General features: G+C 38.5%; 2 protein-coding genes across 3 annotated transcripts in view; one reads left to right on the top strand and one right to left on the bottom strand.

Moving 5' to 3' along the window:
• The window catches only part of PPP3R1 (protein phosphatase 3 regulatory subunit B, alpha), a 65,172-nt gene extending 57,185 nt beyond the window's left edge, over positions 1-7,987 (top strand). The window contains exons 5-6 of one of the 2 annotated variants that reach the window (XM_033125240.1): positions 268-452; positions 5,830-7,987. In XM_033125240.1, the coding sequence (XP_032981131.1) occupies positions 268-452; positions 5,830-5,877 (233 nt within the window). In that variant the 3' untranslated portion in view covers positions 5,878-7,987. The remainder of the gene's footprint in view (positions 1-267; positions 453-5,829) is intronic. The other variant, XM_033125241.1, reaches the window with a different exon arrangement.
• Positions 7,988-12,251: 4,264 nt separating this feature from the next.
• On the bottom strand, positions 12,252-18,424 carry PNO1 (partner of NOB1 homolog). Its single transcript, XM_033125082.1, has 7 exons — positions 18,130-18,424; positions 17,745-17,894; positions 15,595-15,678; positions 15,356-15,416; positions 15,005-15,122; positions 13,032-13,102; positions 12,252-12,322 (listed from the first exon to the last, which is right to left on the bottom strand). Exons 1-7 carry the CDS (start codon positions 18,334-18,336, stop codon positions 12,255-12,257), a joined length of 759 nt encoding a protein of 252 aa, XP_032980973.1. The 5' UTR covers positions 18,337-18,424; the 3' UTR covers positions 12,252-12,254.
• Positions 18,425-18,729: the final 305 nt, after the last annotated feature.

The raw sequence follows: 18,729 nt of genomic DNA on the forward strand, positions 1-18,729 counted from the left end.
ATTAGCCTCAGTTTTACATGTGCAGAAATTAAAACCTTAGCGAGGTTAAATAACTTACTCTAGGCCCAACCACTCTGACTCCATAGCCCATAATCTTAACCAACTACGTTAAACTGCACCTAAGTCAACATCTATATGTGAAAAGGAGCAATCCTCATAGTTACAATTCTAAATATTTGACAAATTACCATTTTCTTTCTTATTGACAGTATTCACTTGTGATTGCCTGATACTTGACATTGATTTTTCTGTATTTTTTTTTTTTAGTTGCTTTCCGTATCTACGACATGGATAAAGATGGCTATATTTCCAATGGGGAACTCTTCCAGGTGCTGAAGATGATGGTGGGGAACAATCTGAAAGATACACAATTACAGCAAATTGTAGACAAAACCATAATAAATGCAGATAAGGATGGAGATGGAAGAATATCCTTTGAAGAATTCTGTGCTGTAAGTACAAAAGATCTGGTTCTTCATTAGTCATATTTTTAAAATCACTCGATAGAGAATTGTTTATAGTTACTTTGCCCTAGACATTTATATTTGATTTTGCCTAACAGTCCCATTCAGAGTTCTGCAATTTTTTTGTTGTAATTAATAAATAATGATTATTCTCAAATCATTATTCCCAGTGATCAGTATTCTCAGAATCAATATTCTCAGTGATTGATAAAACGCCACAAGAATTGTACTGCTAACTTTTTACTTTTTATGGGTAGTCCCTCAAATTACAACGAGGTTATATTCATAAGGTTCATTTAAAAATAAACATGCTTGAAAGTACTTTTGTGGGAAATTTGAGTTCATGAGTTTCAGCTAGGAATCCAGAAGCTTGGTTTAATGAGAACACAAATGGAGTCTCTGTCCATTTTAAACTCACCAGCAAAGCAATGTAAATGGTGGTGTCTCCTCCCGTTCTTTTCCAAGCTATTGGTGGGTAGTTTTGTGTTGTGAGGCAAGAGATCTGCAGAGGTGGGGATGAATTGTGGGGAGTCCTAGAAAATAACTAGGTGGGAACTGAGGAAACGGCTTAGCTGTTAGTTTACTGCCTTTCTTCATTAGATCCAGGGATTGGCCGCCACTCGTTGCTTCCAAATAGGAACATAACCACCCAGCTTTTCTACTTGGGCCTTAAAGCAAAGACGTTACCTTTTTGATGTATTATAAAGAGTTTTAACTGCAAGCTAGAAATAATAGAGAATCCAGAGGAGAGGCAAAGGTAGCAAAGAAAAAGTTTTGAAGTTTTTCAGTTAGGAAAGTTATCTGAAGGAAGATTTCCCTCCTTTTCATATTTTATTTAGACCACAGAAGGAAAAACAAATGACTTTGGTTGTGTGTTAGTAAGGACAGAAGTAGCTACTTTGGCTTTATGTAGACGTTCACATTATCCTTTAAGTATCTTCCTTCATCTCAAGGGAATACTATCTTTGCATTTTGTTTCAAAAAGTAGGATGGTGCTTTAGTTTAAAGAACAGTCTTTTTGGAAGAGAGTTAGGCTTGAGACTTGAGACTTGGAACTGTTGCCAGGTGGTACTGCTACAGGTGTTTGTTATCCCTTCCGTTTCTCTTTCATCGTGATTGCCAGAGATCACTGCGGACTCCCATGACCGGCCTCGACTGAGTAGGACATGCATGAGTCCAGGCTGGTAGTGGCATCATAGAGAGCAGCCAGTTTTCAAAAGAAGGAAAGAAAAGAAATTCCAACCTTTCAGAGAAAAAAAAAGAAGAATGGAAACCAAATCTCTTGACTAGAGTGACATGGAAGGGATGTATATAAATGAAGACTACTTGCATTTAGTAAATATAAAATGTAGTCTAAAGTTACTATAAATCCCCTGTAGTGGAAGGATATTAAAATATATCTTTAGTAATAGAAATGATGCTATTTATACACTGAAGATATAAGCTAAATTTTGAGTTCATTTACCAGTATTTTTGATAAATTGCTTTTATTTGTATTTTTCAGGGGCATAGTCCAGGAATAGAGAAAAAAATGTTTATTTTGTGTTTTACACCAACCTTTCTGAACATTGGTCAAGCCCATAATTTAGGCTTCGTTGAGTTTTTTTTTTTGTTTTTTTTTTAATAAGAGATGAAAACAAACAATTTATGAAACCACAGGCACACTAAAACAGAGGGGCAGTTCAGATTCCAATTTCTTTACAAGACTAGCTTTCTAACAGAAGCACATTTTTCACCATATTTTGAGTATCTGAGATATTTGTACTTTTTTTTTTTTTTTTTTAAATTTATTTTTAATTTATTGGGGTGACAATTGTTAGTAGAATTACATAGATTTCAGTTGTGCAATTCTGTATCACATCATCCATAAATCACACTGTGTGTTCACCACCCAGAGTCAGCTCCCCTTCCATCACCATACATTTGATCCCCCTCACCCTCATCCCCCACCCCCCAACACCCTTACGCTCTGGTAACCACCAAATTACGTTCCCCAGATTAATTTTCAAACCCCGTGGCCATCCTGTGGTCACCGACTGCCCTCCAATCCCCTCACCCTCCCCCCCCCCCCCCCCCCCCCCCGCCCATCTAGCAACCCTCAGTTTTTCCTCATTGTCTCCCAAACTGTTTCTGATTAGTTCATTCACGAGTTTTTTTTTAATTCTGGTTTCTCAAGCTATAACAGTGAAGGAGATGGGAAAAGCTATTTTAAAAGATCACATACTATATATGTCTACTTTAAATTTTTCCAAGTACTTAACGTACAAATAAAATTAAGTGATTAGCGACAAGAGTAAAGTTGGTAGATTGAAAACATACTTATTTTTGCTTCCTTTCAAAACTCCAATGAAATGAAAAAGATTATTAAGAAGAAAAGGTAATGAACCAACAAGGACAGAGTGAACAGCAGAGGATAGCAACTAGATTTGGCAACTTATAATCAGTAAACTGATGACTGGCAGACAGGAGAAAAAATGAATTCTAAGCTGTTGGCTTGGAAAGCTGAGAAGCAATCCTGTTTACAATGCAGAAAGGCCCAGAAGTTGGTGGCACAAGATAACTGAAACGGGTGTGTGTGTGTGTGTGTGTGAAGGTGAGGCTAACAACAGGAAAATTGCTTCAAGTCTGTTTAAGATGCAATTACAACACTAGGTCTCCTTTTTTACTCTGTTCAGACTCTCCTGCCCTTTAGTGGGACATTGGAGAGGGTGAAATAGAGTCTCTAGGCTAGGAAGCAGGAGGCATAGATGAGGGGCGTGTGTGTTTTGGGGGAATTAAGATACGCGTATTTGCATTTTGACACCTCCAGCCTTCTTCCTGACCACAGGAGACTTCCTGGCAACTAGACTTAATTATACCCTCCAGCGAGGAGATGGGAAAACTGATTTCCCCAAAGCAGTGGTCCCACCACAGCACTCCAAGTATAGCTCACAGTCAGCAGCCCCACCGTGTTCGTGGCGGTGCCAGAGCCCTTTCCACAGAGGCAGAGACCCACTTACCAGACATCAGAGGAAAACCTCCATAGGGCATCTAAGGATGAAGCCACGTCCAGAAAAGAAGCTTGGAAAAACAGGTTTTGCAAGCCCAGTTAAAGCTTTAAAAGTAAAATAAAAATTCATCATCATTGGCCTCAGGAATATAACATATTTAATCTTTGAAACAAAAACTGGATAGTATATAAAAGAGCTCTTGGAAATTTTCATTTAGAGATCCATTGTAGGAGATCTCACACATTGAATGCCAGTAAGAAAATGAAGAGAAGGAAATCATCAAAGTGAATCAAAGATAATGAGGTAAAAGTTACAAGTCTCCTGACTGAAAGGACTTACTAAGTACCAATACATTACATAAAAATAATCTGGACCTAGGTACATTTGCCATGAAATTGTAAAACAGTGGAGACAGAGATGGTTCTACACCTTCCAAAAGCTGAGGTACACGGGTGGGGGAAGAGCTTCGGACAAACATTGAAGAATCATACTGCAGTGAATTTCTCAGTAGCACAGTTGGGGACTAGAAGACAATGGAGCAGCATTGCCTTTACAGTTCTGAGGGACAGTTATTTCCAAACTAGAATTCTCTACCAACTCAACTAAATGAAAGAATAAAGACATTTTTAGGGATGCAAGGCCTCCCTTTTTTGGAAACTACTGGAGGATGTGCTCCCACAGTAGTAAGGTTATAAATCAAAAGAAGATAATGTGGGATCCAGGAAGTAGAGGGTCCAACATGAAAGAGAAGGAAATCTCCAGGAAGATCGTGAGGGGAGATCCAGAGATGATAGGCCGAGAGCAAGTTGGAAAGCTCTGGGAGTGATTTAAGAATGATATTGATAGAATTACATAATACATTTGAATGTATTTGGAACAAAAGTTTGGGGTTGAATTAATGATAAATACATCTTTTCCTTTCTCAGCCCAGGAAAAGGTCAGATAATTATTAACTGTAGCAAAACAAATGTGTAGGAAAGCAAAAGTAGTCATCGTATGTGATTCTGTTCTTCCGTAAATAATATTTTACGTAGTCATAATTAAAATGCTGAGTTTCTTTCTAATCAAAGATAGAACTGTTGGAAGGGTAGGAGGTATATGGGGTAGGAGATAGGTGGAGCAGGTGTGTGAGAAAGAGCTAAGTCTTTGTTTTCTGTGCTAGATAATGCCTGTAGTTTTAAGTCCAAGAAAAGGCAATGTAGGAATGTTATTTGAAAACCTGAAGCTAAATAATGAAAATCAGCTAAAAATTCTAAACGATTGCCTGTTCATAGGTAAAAGGAAATGGAGAATGAGGGCAGGGCAGCAAACTGCTGTTTTCATAGCAGAAAAGGTAGAACTGTTGACTGTTTAAACTTTATTTTTCAAATAAAAAAATTTTAAGCAATAAGTTTGAATTTAAAAATAATATAGATGCAACTATACATAACATGGAATAATCTCACAAACGTAATTTTGAGTGCAACAAGCCAGACACAAAAGATTTCATTTATAAAATGTATAAAAATAGACCAAACTCTAATCTGTGCTATTCAAGTCCAGATAGTGGCTCCCTGTGTGTAAGGTAGGGTCAGAGCCGGGAGCTGGCTGGTGTTGGGAGGGGGCCCGAAGGACAGTCCTCTGCTAGTGGTCTGGGTGCTGCTTACCTGGGTGTTTCCTCCAAAAATTCATCAAGCTGTGCACATTTATGACTTACGCACTTTCTTTGTGCAGGGTATACTTATTATCCCCCAAATAATAATACAGGTAATTACACTTTTAGATTACCACATCAGTATCACTGAGATGTCTACAGCTCTACATGTATTTGATTCCATGGGAAAATAATGTGCAGAAAATTTTATTCATTTGGAATTTTTTATAATACCTTTTAGAATAGACTGAGAGTGAAAAACCCATATTTGGTTTTCGAGGACTTTTATGGTAACATCTGGTTATCATTTACTATGAAACTACTAAGGTAGGGGTCGGCAAACTTACAGAGTGGGCCAAATCTTGCCCATAGCCTGTTGTATGTCTTTGAGCTAAGGACTTTTATTTTTTTTTTTCCATTTTTAAAGTGTTAAAAAATGTGGAGAAAGAAAATGCGAGAGAAATGATATGCCGCCTACGAAGCCTAAAATATTTACTGTCTGGCCCTGAAATAAGTTTGCCAGCCTTTGTGCTGGCACGCAAGAAAATGCCTGTTACCCTGGAAGAAAGGAGCCATGAAAATTCTAGCTAGAGGCAGTGCAAGTTTAAAAAACACACAGCTTCCGAAAATGGTTAAAATAATATGTTTTTAAATTGTAGTTTTGATAAGGTGTTTAGACTAGTAAAAAAGAAAAAAAAGTTTCTTCAATATGGCTAAGCTCGATTGTTCCCATCTGTTGCAGGTTGTAGGTGGCCTAGATATCCACAAAAAGATGGTGGTAGATGTGTGACTCTTTTTTTAAAGAGTACCACCCAACACTTTTGCTTTCTTCTCCATCTCTGAAGATCTGCTCAAGACGTCCAGCAATGCTCTCTGTGTATTTTTAAATGGAAGTATTTTTCTCTGTGAAGCCACATTTTCCAACATGAGCCTCATGAAGCCAACTAAGTGTTATTGAACTCTTATTCTCTCAATAACTCAGTGTAGCACTTTAAAGTCTGAAGGACAGCAACATGAAAAGAGCATATCAATGTGGTGAAGAAAGGGAAGGGGTTGGCTTTTTAATTTATTTTTCTTCATCTTTTATAACAAGAAAGTATCTATATATACATATGTAAATATTTATATATAGATATATGTAGCTTTCTATATGTGTAGTAGGTTGGCTTTAATTTAATATACTTGATTCAGAAACAAAATGATAGAGTACAAAAGTGCCAAGCAGAACATAAAACATCCTTACTTTTATTTCACACAGTTTTATACATAGGTAGAAGATTGTACAATTTGAGCCGGGTGTTAGGCCAGCTACTTTCCTTTTCCTGTGCTTTCTCCTTTGAGAGATTGACAAAGCATTTGTTAATGTCCTATTATTTACTTTAATGACATTTTTGTAACAAAGGAGTTTGTAACTTTATTTATACCAATGAATATATTTCCAGGGACTATGAGTCATTGCTGAGCAGCTCTTACCACATTTCCGCTTGAGGAGTTCAGTGGTACTGCCAAGAGCTCGTTCTTGTGTTCATACAGTACCTGCACAGAGCTATGGCTGCTTCATTTTCTTACTGCATAAGTAGGGGCCATTACAATTACTAAATGTCCCTGAGTAAACGTAAGTTTCAGTTGTGATTTTATGCACAAAGGCCAGAAGCTACGTGAGGCAATCATAATTTCTCTTAGATGTTACTTAGTGAAAAGTACCTGAAGTAGTCATGTAACTGCATAGAATATCCATTTGTTTAGATACATGGGTAAACAATTTGTCATTAAACCTATGTTTGAACCATAAATTTCCCTTCTGTGTTTCAAGAGACTTGCAGCTAATCGAAAAAAAAAGCAGGTGATATTTACGTGCATGTATGTATCTAAACACCCACATATGTTTGTGACCTATATAGGAGGAGTCCTACTCGTCAGTATGCCACAGAGGAGCAAGATTTTATCCAAATTTATATCTCTTAAGTTTATTTACCACACGGCATACAGTGCACGATGGTTTTCTTTCCTGATTTGACCATATTTTAATGGATGATGACTTAATAAACTTGTGTGATATAAAAGTAGTATATCATGTTTCACCACTTACTATTGTCCCTTCCCTTTTCTGCAGAGGTACTGTTGGCTGGAAGAAAACACTTTGGGTAGCTTTCTGAGTGAGTCGTCTTTCCCTACATAGGTTTTCAATTAAAAAAAAAACAAAACAAAACTGGTTTTCCAGTCGTGAGTGGGAAAGAGCAGGTTGAATCAAGGTGAATGAATCTTAAACTGAACACACCTGCCGCCATCACTGTTCCTTCAACTGAGTGCTGCACGTCAGGGGCTCTGTCTGTGAGAGAAAAATCTCGATGTTTGGTGTCCTTGAATGACATGGAGTTTTGCATATAGACCCATTTAAAATGGACCTTTTTTGTTTACATAATGTGCCAAATTTTAAAAGAGAATGTGGCCAACTTTGGAAATGTTTTTGTTCAAACTGAAAATCTCCTACATGGAACTTTCTTCCTCTGGTTCAGTACATGGATTATAATCGCAGCCAGTGGTTTATCTCTTCCAGTGTCAACTGCCACGTGCTCTGCTTCAAGGGGTAATGAATCTTCTATGAATTTTTTGTATATAAGTATTTCTTACAAATATTTTTAGAAAATGTTTTCTATTTCTCTTGCTTGTGCATATCTTGGCTTGCGGTACAGAAAAATAGTGCAAACATTATTTCCTTACTGGGGAATGAGGGTTTTTTTCTTTTTCTTTTTTTTTTTTTTTAGTGTGTTTGGGTGGGTGGGGGAGGGGTGGTTTATGTTGAATGTTTAGTTTTTCTTCTGCATGAAATGTCATGTTGTGGGATCTTTAGAAACCTTCATACTGTATGAATAAGAAAATAAAATATTTGCAACTTGAAAGTATTCAGTGGTTTTTGGTGGACTTCCACAGTCACTAGATAGTCGTTTTTTTGTTCTTTTGGATTTTTCAAAAACTGATAAATGTTTGATGTTTGACTATAAGCCATCAGTAAAAATGAATCTGCTTTATCACTGGGTAAAAACACAAGTCATCATGACTTCGAGCCCTATCTCATTAGCACTGTTCCTCTGCTTCCAGCCGTCTCAGCCTCCTTGTGGTTCCTGGAGCCCTCAGCTGGCTTCTGCTGTAGGCCTTTGCACTCTCCCCTCACCAGATACCCCACAGCTAACGCCTCTAGGTCTTCGTTCAGGTATGTCATGGCTCAACAGGGATTCTCCTGGCCACCCTATTTAAATATAGGCATGCACCTTGGTCTCCTTTATCCCACTCTATGTGCTTCCCTAGTATTAACCTCTTCTGATACAATTCACTTAATGTATTTTATAAATTTGTCTTTCCCAAAAAGCTTGGCAAGGGCAGGGATTTGTCCTTTGTTCACTGGTAGCCTCAGTTGTCTAGAATTCTGTCTAGCCCTTATTTAACAAATTCTATCCAGTACTTTGTTACTCTCCATAAAAGATAAAAATTAGCATTTTTTGAGACTTTCAACAACTTTGTAGGATTCCTACGACATGCCTACCACTTGAGACACCTGTGACAGGTAATTGACATACCTGGCCCAGATGAGTTATACGCTGTTGGGGGTGTTTTATACACAGAACACCCATATTGCCAGGTCTGCACTAGTTACGCGATAACTGCGCTGGATTCTTTGACCCCTTAGATTAGACTCCTAGGAGTATAGGATTAGTTAAGCCTCAACCGATAGATGCATGTAAGCCCTAGGTCTTCCTTTTTTTACCTAGTTCTAATGGTCTTAAGAGTAGAAAATATGTCTCAACAGTGAAACGGCAACCCACAGAATATTTGTAAATCATTGTAAAAGAGATTGCTATCCACAATATATGAAGAACTGTTAAAACTCAACAACAACCTGATTAAAACATGGGCAAAGGACTTGAATAGACATTTATCCAAAGAAGATGTACAAATGGCCTGAAACACATAAAAAGATGCTCAACATCACTAATGTAGATTCAAATCAAAACCATGAGATAGCACTTCATACCCATCAGAATTGCTGTTACCAGGAAAAATGTTGGTAAGGATATGGAAAAATTGGAACCCTAGTGCATTGCTGGTGGGAATGTCAGATGGTGCAGTCACTAGGGGAAAGAGTAAAGTGATTCCTCAAAAAAGTTGAACAATTACCATATGATCCAGCAATTCCACTTCTGAGTACACACCCAAGAGAAGTAAAAGCAGGAACTCGAATGGCTGTATATACATGTTCAAAACAGCGTTACTTACAATAGCCAAAAAGTAGAAGCAACCCAAATGTCCATGACAGATGAGTGGATAATCAAAATGAGGTTTATACATAATAATGGAATCTTCCTCAGCCTTAAAAGAAAGGACATTTTGACACATGCTACAACATGGATGAACCTTGAAGATGTGAAGTAAAATAAGCTAGTTACAAAAAAACAAATACTGTGATCCTACTTAACCAAGTTCGTAGAATGGTGGTTGCCAAGCGTGGGGAGGAGGCAAAATGGGGAGTTCATGTGTAATGGATAGTTTCAGTTGGGGAGGATAAAGTTCTGGAGATGGATGGTGGTGGTGGTTGCAGAACACTGAATATACTTAATGCCACTGAACTGTACACTTAAAAGTGGTTAAAATGGTAAATTTTATGTGTATGTTGACTAGAATTTAAGAGACTAGACAAGATGGTGAAAAATAATCCTTCTGAATAGTTTCCAGGACTTAACCATTCAAGCTCATGTCTTGAAATAATCCTTAGTCTTCAAAGATTCCCACGTGCTCAAAAATCTCGTATTAGCTAACATATTAAACTGAAAGTCCACTGCTATTTCAACCTGTCGCTTTCCTTGGACATTATAAATCTGTCAGCTACCAGATCAAATTAGCAAAGTCCTTGCTCTCTCAAACCTAAAGATGTACTGGTTTAACCAAATTAGTAATTAAAATTTGCACAATATGAGCATTTTGCAAGTTGCAGGATGGCTATGTAAATTGTTACTGTGTATTTCCAGTAATCTAACATTAAGCATGCTGTCCCAATCTTGAGTAACAGGGCTCTGAAATCAGGAGATTTAGGTCTCTTTCCCAGATGCTCAGTGAGCATCCTCTACCATCCTCTACCTCCTCTACCATCCTAGTTCGAGGTTGTACAAGAGTTGGAACCCAAATCGTCTGGAATGGTTAGAAGGAAACATGGTCTCCTCATCAGCCACCACCAAATACCTGAGAAAATACTCCTCAGGCCCATTCCCAGCTCATAAATATGTAAATCATATCAGAAATTGTGTTAGATACTGAACATCCAGAGATGGGGCTTTAGGGTGAGAGGCATACCCTGTAATCTCCCTATAGCATGACCAATGCCACAGAAACACGGGTAAGCATGGCTCAAGTTTGAGGTATTCGACTTAGTGTCCAGGACTTAGAAAAGGCTTTCATGAAGTGATTTGATCCAGGTTAAGATCAACTATAACTGTGATATAGTCAGATTTATTACCTCTTCTTCATTCCCATTCCAAGAATTGGGTTTCCTCTAACATTTTTTTCTCCCTTTCAAAACCCGAAGGAGTACTGCTCCCCCAGGAAGGGGACAGATGCTTGACCAGTGAGGGGCCCAAAACTCAAGGTGCTAAATCCAAGTTCAGCATTCTCAAATTTTTGAAACTGCCAGAGAAATACATTTACTCTCCTGCATTATTACCAATAGTTCTAACTACCTAAGAAATCTTCAAAAGGAAGTCAATTCAAACAATATCAAAACATAACTTTAAGAAAACCTGTTTCCCGGTCAAAATTATACATTTCCTTAAAAATCAACCCAAAACATTTATGGTTACCTAGCAATGGTTCATTTCAGTCCTCAAGTTTTGAAAACTTGATTAAAACTGTGGACCCACTCCCCAGAAAAGTACACCCTAAGTAGTCAGTCTTGAATATGACTTGCTGGGCAAATCACTGGGTGGGCAGGTACCTTCTGAAGTCTCTGCAGACTCCAGAATAAGAAAGTCCCAACAAATTCTTTTTCAAAAAGATGAGTGAAGAGATTTGGTACAGTCACACACCATACTCTCTGTGCCGCTGTGGTGCCAAAGGAAAAATACTTTGGGTGGGAAATGTTTCCAGCAATTTCCCATGGGCGTCCCACTGTAATATATAAGTATATCCAATCCTATACAAAGTACTAACTGGTTTGGGACAGGGGCACATGTAACTGATATAAAGAAAACAGAAGCTTAATAAGAATACTGTTTCTAGTTTTTATGTGAACTTTTTAATACTCCCATCGTAAAAGTTGAAAAAGTTTTGGTTAAGGGTTTGAGAGATGTACCAGCAAATGTAGTACCATGCATGTTAAATGAAGTGAATTTCTTTCACTTAAAAAATGCAGAAAGTGAATCAGGTAATATTTAAACAGGCAGACACTAGTTCAAACAGCCCATTACATTTGCAGAATACAGTAAGGAGGAAAGTTAGGACGAAAAACGTTCTTTTACTGTGTTTCACTGTACTTAGAAGAAATAGATCCAACATTGGTAAGGTCTACTCCCACGATATACTGATAGGAAAAATAATACTCTTTCATCATGTCAACCTTGTGATAAAGGTCTTCATTTTACAAACTACAAAATAGATACAAATAGTAGCCTTTTTCGTTTACACAGTATATAGCCAAACTGCTGCTTATGACCCAATTCTAAAATAGTCACACACCACCCAGTATTAAGAATCATGATTCAGAATTTTCCCAGACAATTCTTTAATTACAACTCAGAATGTTTACAAATTTATAAACTTATAAATAACTTACAAATTCATACAGAACTGTTTAAACAAGAAGTTTCCCTCCAAGTAAGAACTAGAAACTATACAAATCTGCTACATGTGATTTAAAATGAAAACAAAAAATGGTAAGTTGTATTAATGTTTAACTATAATAATAGTACTAAATTTTGATATTTAAACTATCCTTAAAGCTGTTGAGTGTGAATATCATCAAACTTTTCCTTTCTGTTTATGCTTCTGGCTGAGAACTGAAGAAGGGACTGCGGTTTACAGTGACGGAAAAATTCTTCACATGGTTTCCTGTGACCACTGGGAGAGGGTAAGGTCTTTTTCTTTAGAGTCCAATGACAAGATAAGAAGTCTCTGATTTTGAAATCAGAATCGATCTGCTGCTCTGCTAGCCACAGCTCGAATATTGCCATAAACCTTTGATGGAGGATTTCCTGTAGAGGGGGGAAAAAAAAAAAAAAGCTTACCTATCTATAGAAATATATTCACATATATTGAAGCTACATGGAAAATGGTCTACAAAACTCTAAAAAGAACAGGGGCATTTCCCACTGGATCTATCTTAAATCAACAAAAGACCTAACAAGAAACCATACCCAAATATTCTCCAAAAAACATTTTAAATCCTAAGAGCCAAAACTACCAAGTTGTCAAAGTATTTCAAAAAGAAGCTAGTCAGTCAGACTTGGGCACCAAGGGAGAATCCCAAGTGTTTTCTGAGCAAACTGTTAAGCTCCTGTAACTTTATCAGACCTGACTGACTTTGCTGCCCTCTGTGAAATGGGTCTAAGTGGATTAAGTTGACTGGTGCTCAACAGCAGCTTTCTTTCTATTGAACCTAAAACATGGTGGTGCTGCTGCTATTCTGGAATGGCTTTTCTGTGCACCTCATCAGGAGAAGGCAGCAAAGATTTAAGCAACATAAGTCAATAAACCCTTTCTGTTCTCTAGCAGACAGACAGATGGAATCCAAATAAAAAGATGCCTACTTTTTTCTCTTAGGCCCACGTGTGCCAACCCCTAGGCGTTTCTCCTTGCTATCTTTAACATCACCCTCAACTGACTTGCAAATCTGGTTTGAGTTCTTAGATTTCCTATTCTTTTCTTCCCAGAGAAAACACCAAAGAAATAAACTGCTCTCACCCAGGATGAGGTTGCAGATGGCAGTTCTTGCCATCTTGATGTTTTGGAAAGAGCCAAGGATGTGAACTTTCCTGCAAGAGAAAAAGTGAGACAAGTTAGCAACAACAAGCATTTCCTTAAACTAAATCCTGTAATCCAGAAAATCCGAAACATCACCATGGATACTGACTCCTAAATAAAGGCATCGGTGATAATTGCACAACTCTGTAAATATGCTAAGGGGGAATATGAAAGGGGAATGTTACGGTATGCGAATTATATCCCAGTTAAAAATTGGAAAAGACATAAACTAAAAGTAAACAAAAACCAAACGAACATTATTCATAATAGCACCAAACTGAAAATAACCAAAACGTTCATCAACTGAATGGATAAACAAAATGCAATATATCCACACAATGGACTGGTACTTGGCAATAAAAAGGAATTATTGATACACACAACAAAATGGAGAATTTTAAGACAACATGCTAACTAAAAGAAACCATGCACCAAAGATTGTATACTGTAAATTTTTAGAAAAGGCGAAAGCATAGTGACAAAGTAGATCAGTGACTGCCTGGGGACAGGTGGGGCTGCAAAGATGCACAAGGAACTTTTGGGGTGATGGAACTATGTGAGTGAGGTGAGACTATAGGACTATAAAACCTTTGCCCCAAAACTCAATGAACTGTATACTGAAAACAGGTGAATTTTATTGTATGTAAATCGCACTGCAATAAAGCTGTTAAAAAAATTACTGATTCCCCGAACGTAAGACCGAACTGGACAATCAGCTCTAATGCATCTTTTGGAGCAAAAATTAATATAAGACCCAGTCTTGTATAATATAAGACCGGTTCTTACATAATATAGGATAGTATAATGTAATGTAATATAATTAATACACTATAATACCACGTCTTATATTAATTTTTGCTCCAAAAAACTCATTAGAGCTGTCTGGCTAGGTCTTATTTTTGGGGAAACATGGTAGTTCAACTAGTAAATTTTAAGTTAACACTTATAAATAAACATAAATTTAATATGTACTAATAATTTGATCAGCAAAACAGTTACATTTTTAGATTTCTAAATTAAAAGTTTTTAGGGCTATATATGATATTTTATAATGTGGTACACATTTCAAAAATTTTGAAATTTCTAGTTCAAAACTTTCCCCCGGCTCCCTATTCCCAACTCTAGGCTCAATTCATAAAATAATATACCTGTCCTCAGGTAACAAGGGCCACCAAAGTCGTACTATAGTTGTCTTTCAGGTATAAAAAATAAGTCTAAAATTTAGATTCTAAATACAGGTATGCCCCTCAGTTTACAGCAAAGATGAGACCATTTCAAATAAAATTATTTCTGGATTCAGTAGCAGGCAGATCCCTCCTCCTCTCAGTCAGTTGCTTCGTGTCTCAACTTTGTGGCATTATATAATCTCTGAGCCATCTGCCAGTAATCCCGACCTAGCAGCACAGCAGCTTCGACCTTACAGGGTAATGCTAGCTTGACTTCTGCATCCTTATTGTAAGCCCATATCATCTTATGTTCACATGTAACTGCTCTCTAGTTTTTCACCCAATGTGCACTATTCACCTTCCTTTTATGAAAGGCCTTTATATATTTACACACACACACACACTTTAAAAAAGGAAAGCCTCACAATGTCATTTAAAACACCTACTCCTTGCTCTCCCTACTGCTTTAATAGATTCCCCTGAGATACTATTTAAATCTTCACCTGTCATGCAATTTCTTTTAATAGAGTCTAAACATTTCCTTCATAGCTAACTGAGAAAAAAGCTATAATTTCTAAGATTTTCTCAACTAACTTAATCTGCTTTCAAAGTAGGTTAGGTAGAATCAATACGGACAAAGATTTAGTGGCAACATTATGCATAAAATACAATCTTTATGATCTTTTGAAACCAGCCAAAGATCAAATATAAATCATGACAGTAATTTTCTTAAGATCACATACTTACACATCAGCCAAAACTATCCGCGTCCGTGTCACATTCTCTATGGTGAACTTGGTTTTTCCTCCTTTGCCAGCGATTCTTCCTATTGCCCTCGACAGGTGGTCTCCCTTCAGGGGCTTCACTAATAAGAAAAGCAAGACCTCTAGGCAAGCCATTCCAGTGCACCACCCACTTCCACGTCAAGTTTACTCATTAACGAAAATTCTCTACTAAAAGACACAAAATATACATTTTTTTAAAAAACCTGCTAATACAGCTCACTTGATGCTATTAGAAAGTGGGGTGTCACACACAATACTAAGTCAGCAGTATAAAAGTACAGTATTTTGCAATAAACGACTACCACATACTCACCATCTGTAATTTCAAAAGACTCTAAGAAGAGGTCATCCAACCTAATGAGGGCAAGTGCGTCCTACAATATAAAAATAAATACTGTGACGCCTTTCCACTTAGATAACTGAGAATGAGCATTAAGCTAAAATTTACAAATTGTACAAAACTCAAATGGAAAAATAAATGCCCAAATCCACTGAAACAATCATACTGAGTATGTTTCAAGCCCCTATTTCAGATGTCATGAAATCACTCACCTCCACCTGAAATCCGAGAATAAAGGCTTTCACAAAATCAGCTGCTTTTGTCAGAGCACTAACATCTTTGGTTTCTTTACAAGTCTGTTTTAAAAAAAAGGCACAAATTGTAGGTGGGGATGAAAAAAATAACATTCTAACAGAATACTAGGAATGACCTTGCCCACTATTGTAATTTCCTTCACCACCACCCGCCCCAGTATTTTCTCTCTGACCCAGTTTTGGGTGAGGTAAGTACTGTGTTTAATTTGCAAAACAAAACTTGCCCGGCTCCAGAGCTGGACAGTTCCACCCACAGACTGTCCAGTGTCTGGCTGCACTCCATGACTGATCTGCCTTGGGGGTTAACAGCGAGATGCCTCTGGCGCAGCACAGTGGCTCACAGGCCGAAGGACTTCCATCCTCAGACCACCAACTCCAGTACTGACTACCATTCTTGGTGTAAGCAGGGATCCTGCCCTCAGAGTTTATCTGATAATCACAGAAATAGCTGCTATTCATAAAATACCACTGTAAATGACACGCACTACAAAGATGCTTGACACACTCTAGTTCTGCTTCCTGACAACCCTGAATCTTAAGTGATATAAATACTTTATATTTGAGGAAACCAAAGTACTAAAAAGTGAAAAAGGTTAAAAATTCAAATCCAGGTCTGACTGCAGAACTGTTATTTCCATTTTCCCACACAGACTCACAATCTAGTTGAGGAGACCAACTATTTGGCAAATTTAAAATCATACAAGGGTTATATAATGACACATTTAAAACTAGACCCCAGCCCCAATCCCATACGTGACCTTGGGCAAGTCCCATAGATACTCTAGGTCTTAAGTTTTCTCATCTGTAAAATAAGGAGGTAAGAATAGGAGATCCTGAGAGGTCGCCACTAGCATCAAGAGTCACTTATGATCTTGATGACTTTGGCCGACACTCCTTTGACCCTCAGTTTCCTCACATCCATAAGCCGGGGATATGTCAGCTACCTCGTAGGGCTGTTCTAAAGGCCAAAATGGAGCACTGCACACCAAGCACCACTGCTTAGCATACGGCAGTATCAACGAGTGTTAGTGATGACGCTGCAACACACAGGACGGCTAAGTGCAATGACAGTTTAGTCACTGAAGACATAACTGAAAAATGGAGCGATCATAAAGGAGAAAGAACTTGAGCTAGACCCTGAAGATGAATGGCACCCAGGGAGGAAGACAAAGGATGTAGGGAGGGGAGGGCCTTCATGAGAGAGGAAACCCATCCGTATGAATGGACATAAAAATGTTCAAAGAGATGATGAGACACCTACTTGAAAGGCAAGTTCAGTCAAAAACTTAACTTTTATCCTTCAGACACACTGAAGATAACAGGGTATCATAATAAAATCAGTGTGATCTGGGAAAATGAATCTGGCTCTGGCATACAGGATGGAGTGGTGAAAACACAAAGCAATGAAGCAAGGGAAACAAGTTTTGGCATGAAACCATAATAACCTGAATGAAAGTGGCAAGAACCTCTACTGTCAAGTTCTATATTTTAAACTTTACCAACAGTTTGGAGTAGTGCCTCTCAGCTTTATTCCATTATTCTAGTCCCTCAGCAGAGAGGAGTCTATACCAGTCCTGATGGCAGTATAACAATCCTCAAAAAGGAAGATATAATTAATTTTGGTCTTTGATTCTGATACAAAATTGGCACTCAGAAAAAGCCCAAAGTCAATTAATTTTAATTGTATAACTCCTGGACTGATACCATGGAACGAAAAAAATATACACATATATGTAGACATAGATGTGTGTGTGTATACATATATATATAATTTATACTTATTCTCAAAATAATACATTTTCCCCCAAAATAATACCATTAAAATATATACTGCCTGTATTGCAGCACATACTTCAGCTCATTAATTACATACTTATGTTTATGACAACCTCTTCACTTCATATATCAGACTCGATATATATGAATTCAACTAATATGTATTAAATGCAGACTCCGAAGGCATTTGAAAAGTTCAAAAATCACTAAATTAGAAAACTGGGAGAAAACCATTTAACAAAATAAGTCCCAGTGAGGAAAATCTATTCATGCATTTTCATCCCTGTAGGAGAAACCCTAGTGTATTGGGAAAAGGTTGACATTCTCCTTACCCTGATTTCTACATTCCTCGATTTCAAGTTAAAGCGTATCTGAAGTCCCAAGTGTTCTACAATGGGAGTAAATATCTTCATCCAGTTTTCTTTCAATGGTGTGTATCTGTTAGCTGGGACTGGAATTTTTCTTGTTTCTTCTTTCCCATCCTACAATACAAGAACACACAAGTCGAGATGTCTGGAGGAATGGGGGCGGAGTTGTAAAATGACAGCTGATCCTCAAAAAAGCTTCCTTTAACTGAAAGAATTAAACTTCAGCCGAGTCACTTCTCCAAAAACTTCACCCCAGAAGAGGCCCCGCAGCTTCAACATCACCCAAAGGCCACCGGCTTGACCACCCTCTGGCCTCTACCCCGTTCCTGTCCTATGGTCCCGCCAGTACCAGGAACCTGTCCCCGGAGAGGGGCGGGAAGACAGGCCTCTTCGCGGGCCGGGCCTCCTCCGTGTCCATGGGGCCCGCGTCTCCGTCCTTCCCCGCCGCGGAGATCTCCTCGGCCGGCCGTTTCTTCGCTCGCCGGCCACCCTTGCGGGTGACCTGGGTGAAGCCGTCCTCGGCCCCGGTGCTCTGTGCCTCCATTTCGGTCGCCATCCCCAGAAATCTCCAGGAGCAGCCGGCGCTTCCGGCTCGAACACGTGCGCGGCGGCACCGCGGCGGCTCCAGCGTCGGCCAACCCACCCCAGGGCTCCGCCCCCTTTCCTAAGAGGTCCCACGCAGGGGACTTCAAGCCCGATTCTGTGTGTGCTTGTTGGGAAGGAAAGGGGGTTATCCTACAATATGCCTTAGTCTTAGGGTCTCCCTCTGGTCCCGCCACAGCCCGAGCATTTTGTGATCTCTCATCTGAATATGTGCGAAAGGCAGTAGGTAAAGGCAATGAACAAATTTGTGCCATCGGTGAAGAAAAATCTTGTGTGACTTCAGGAGCACATCTGGCATTAACTAAGACAACTACATCCAGCTTGCTAGGGCGTTCGGGGACGAGTA

Source organism: Rhinolophus ferrumequinum, chromosome 13, assembly GCF_004115265.2.
Source record: "Rhinolophus ferrumequinum isolate MPI-CBG mRhiFer1 chromosome 13, mRhiFer1_v1.p, whole genome shotgun sequence".
NCBI lineage: Eukaryota > Metazoa > Chordata > Mammalia > Chiroptera > Rhinolophidae > Rhinolophus > Rhinolophus ferrumequinum.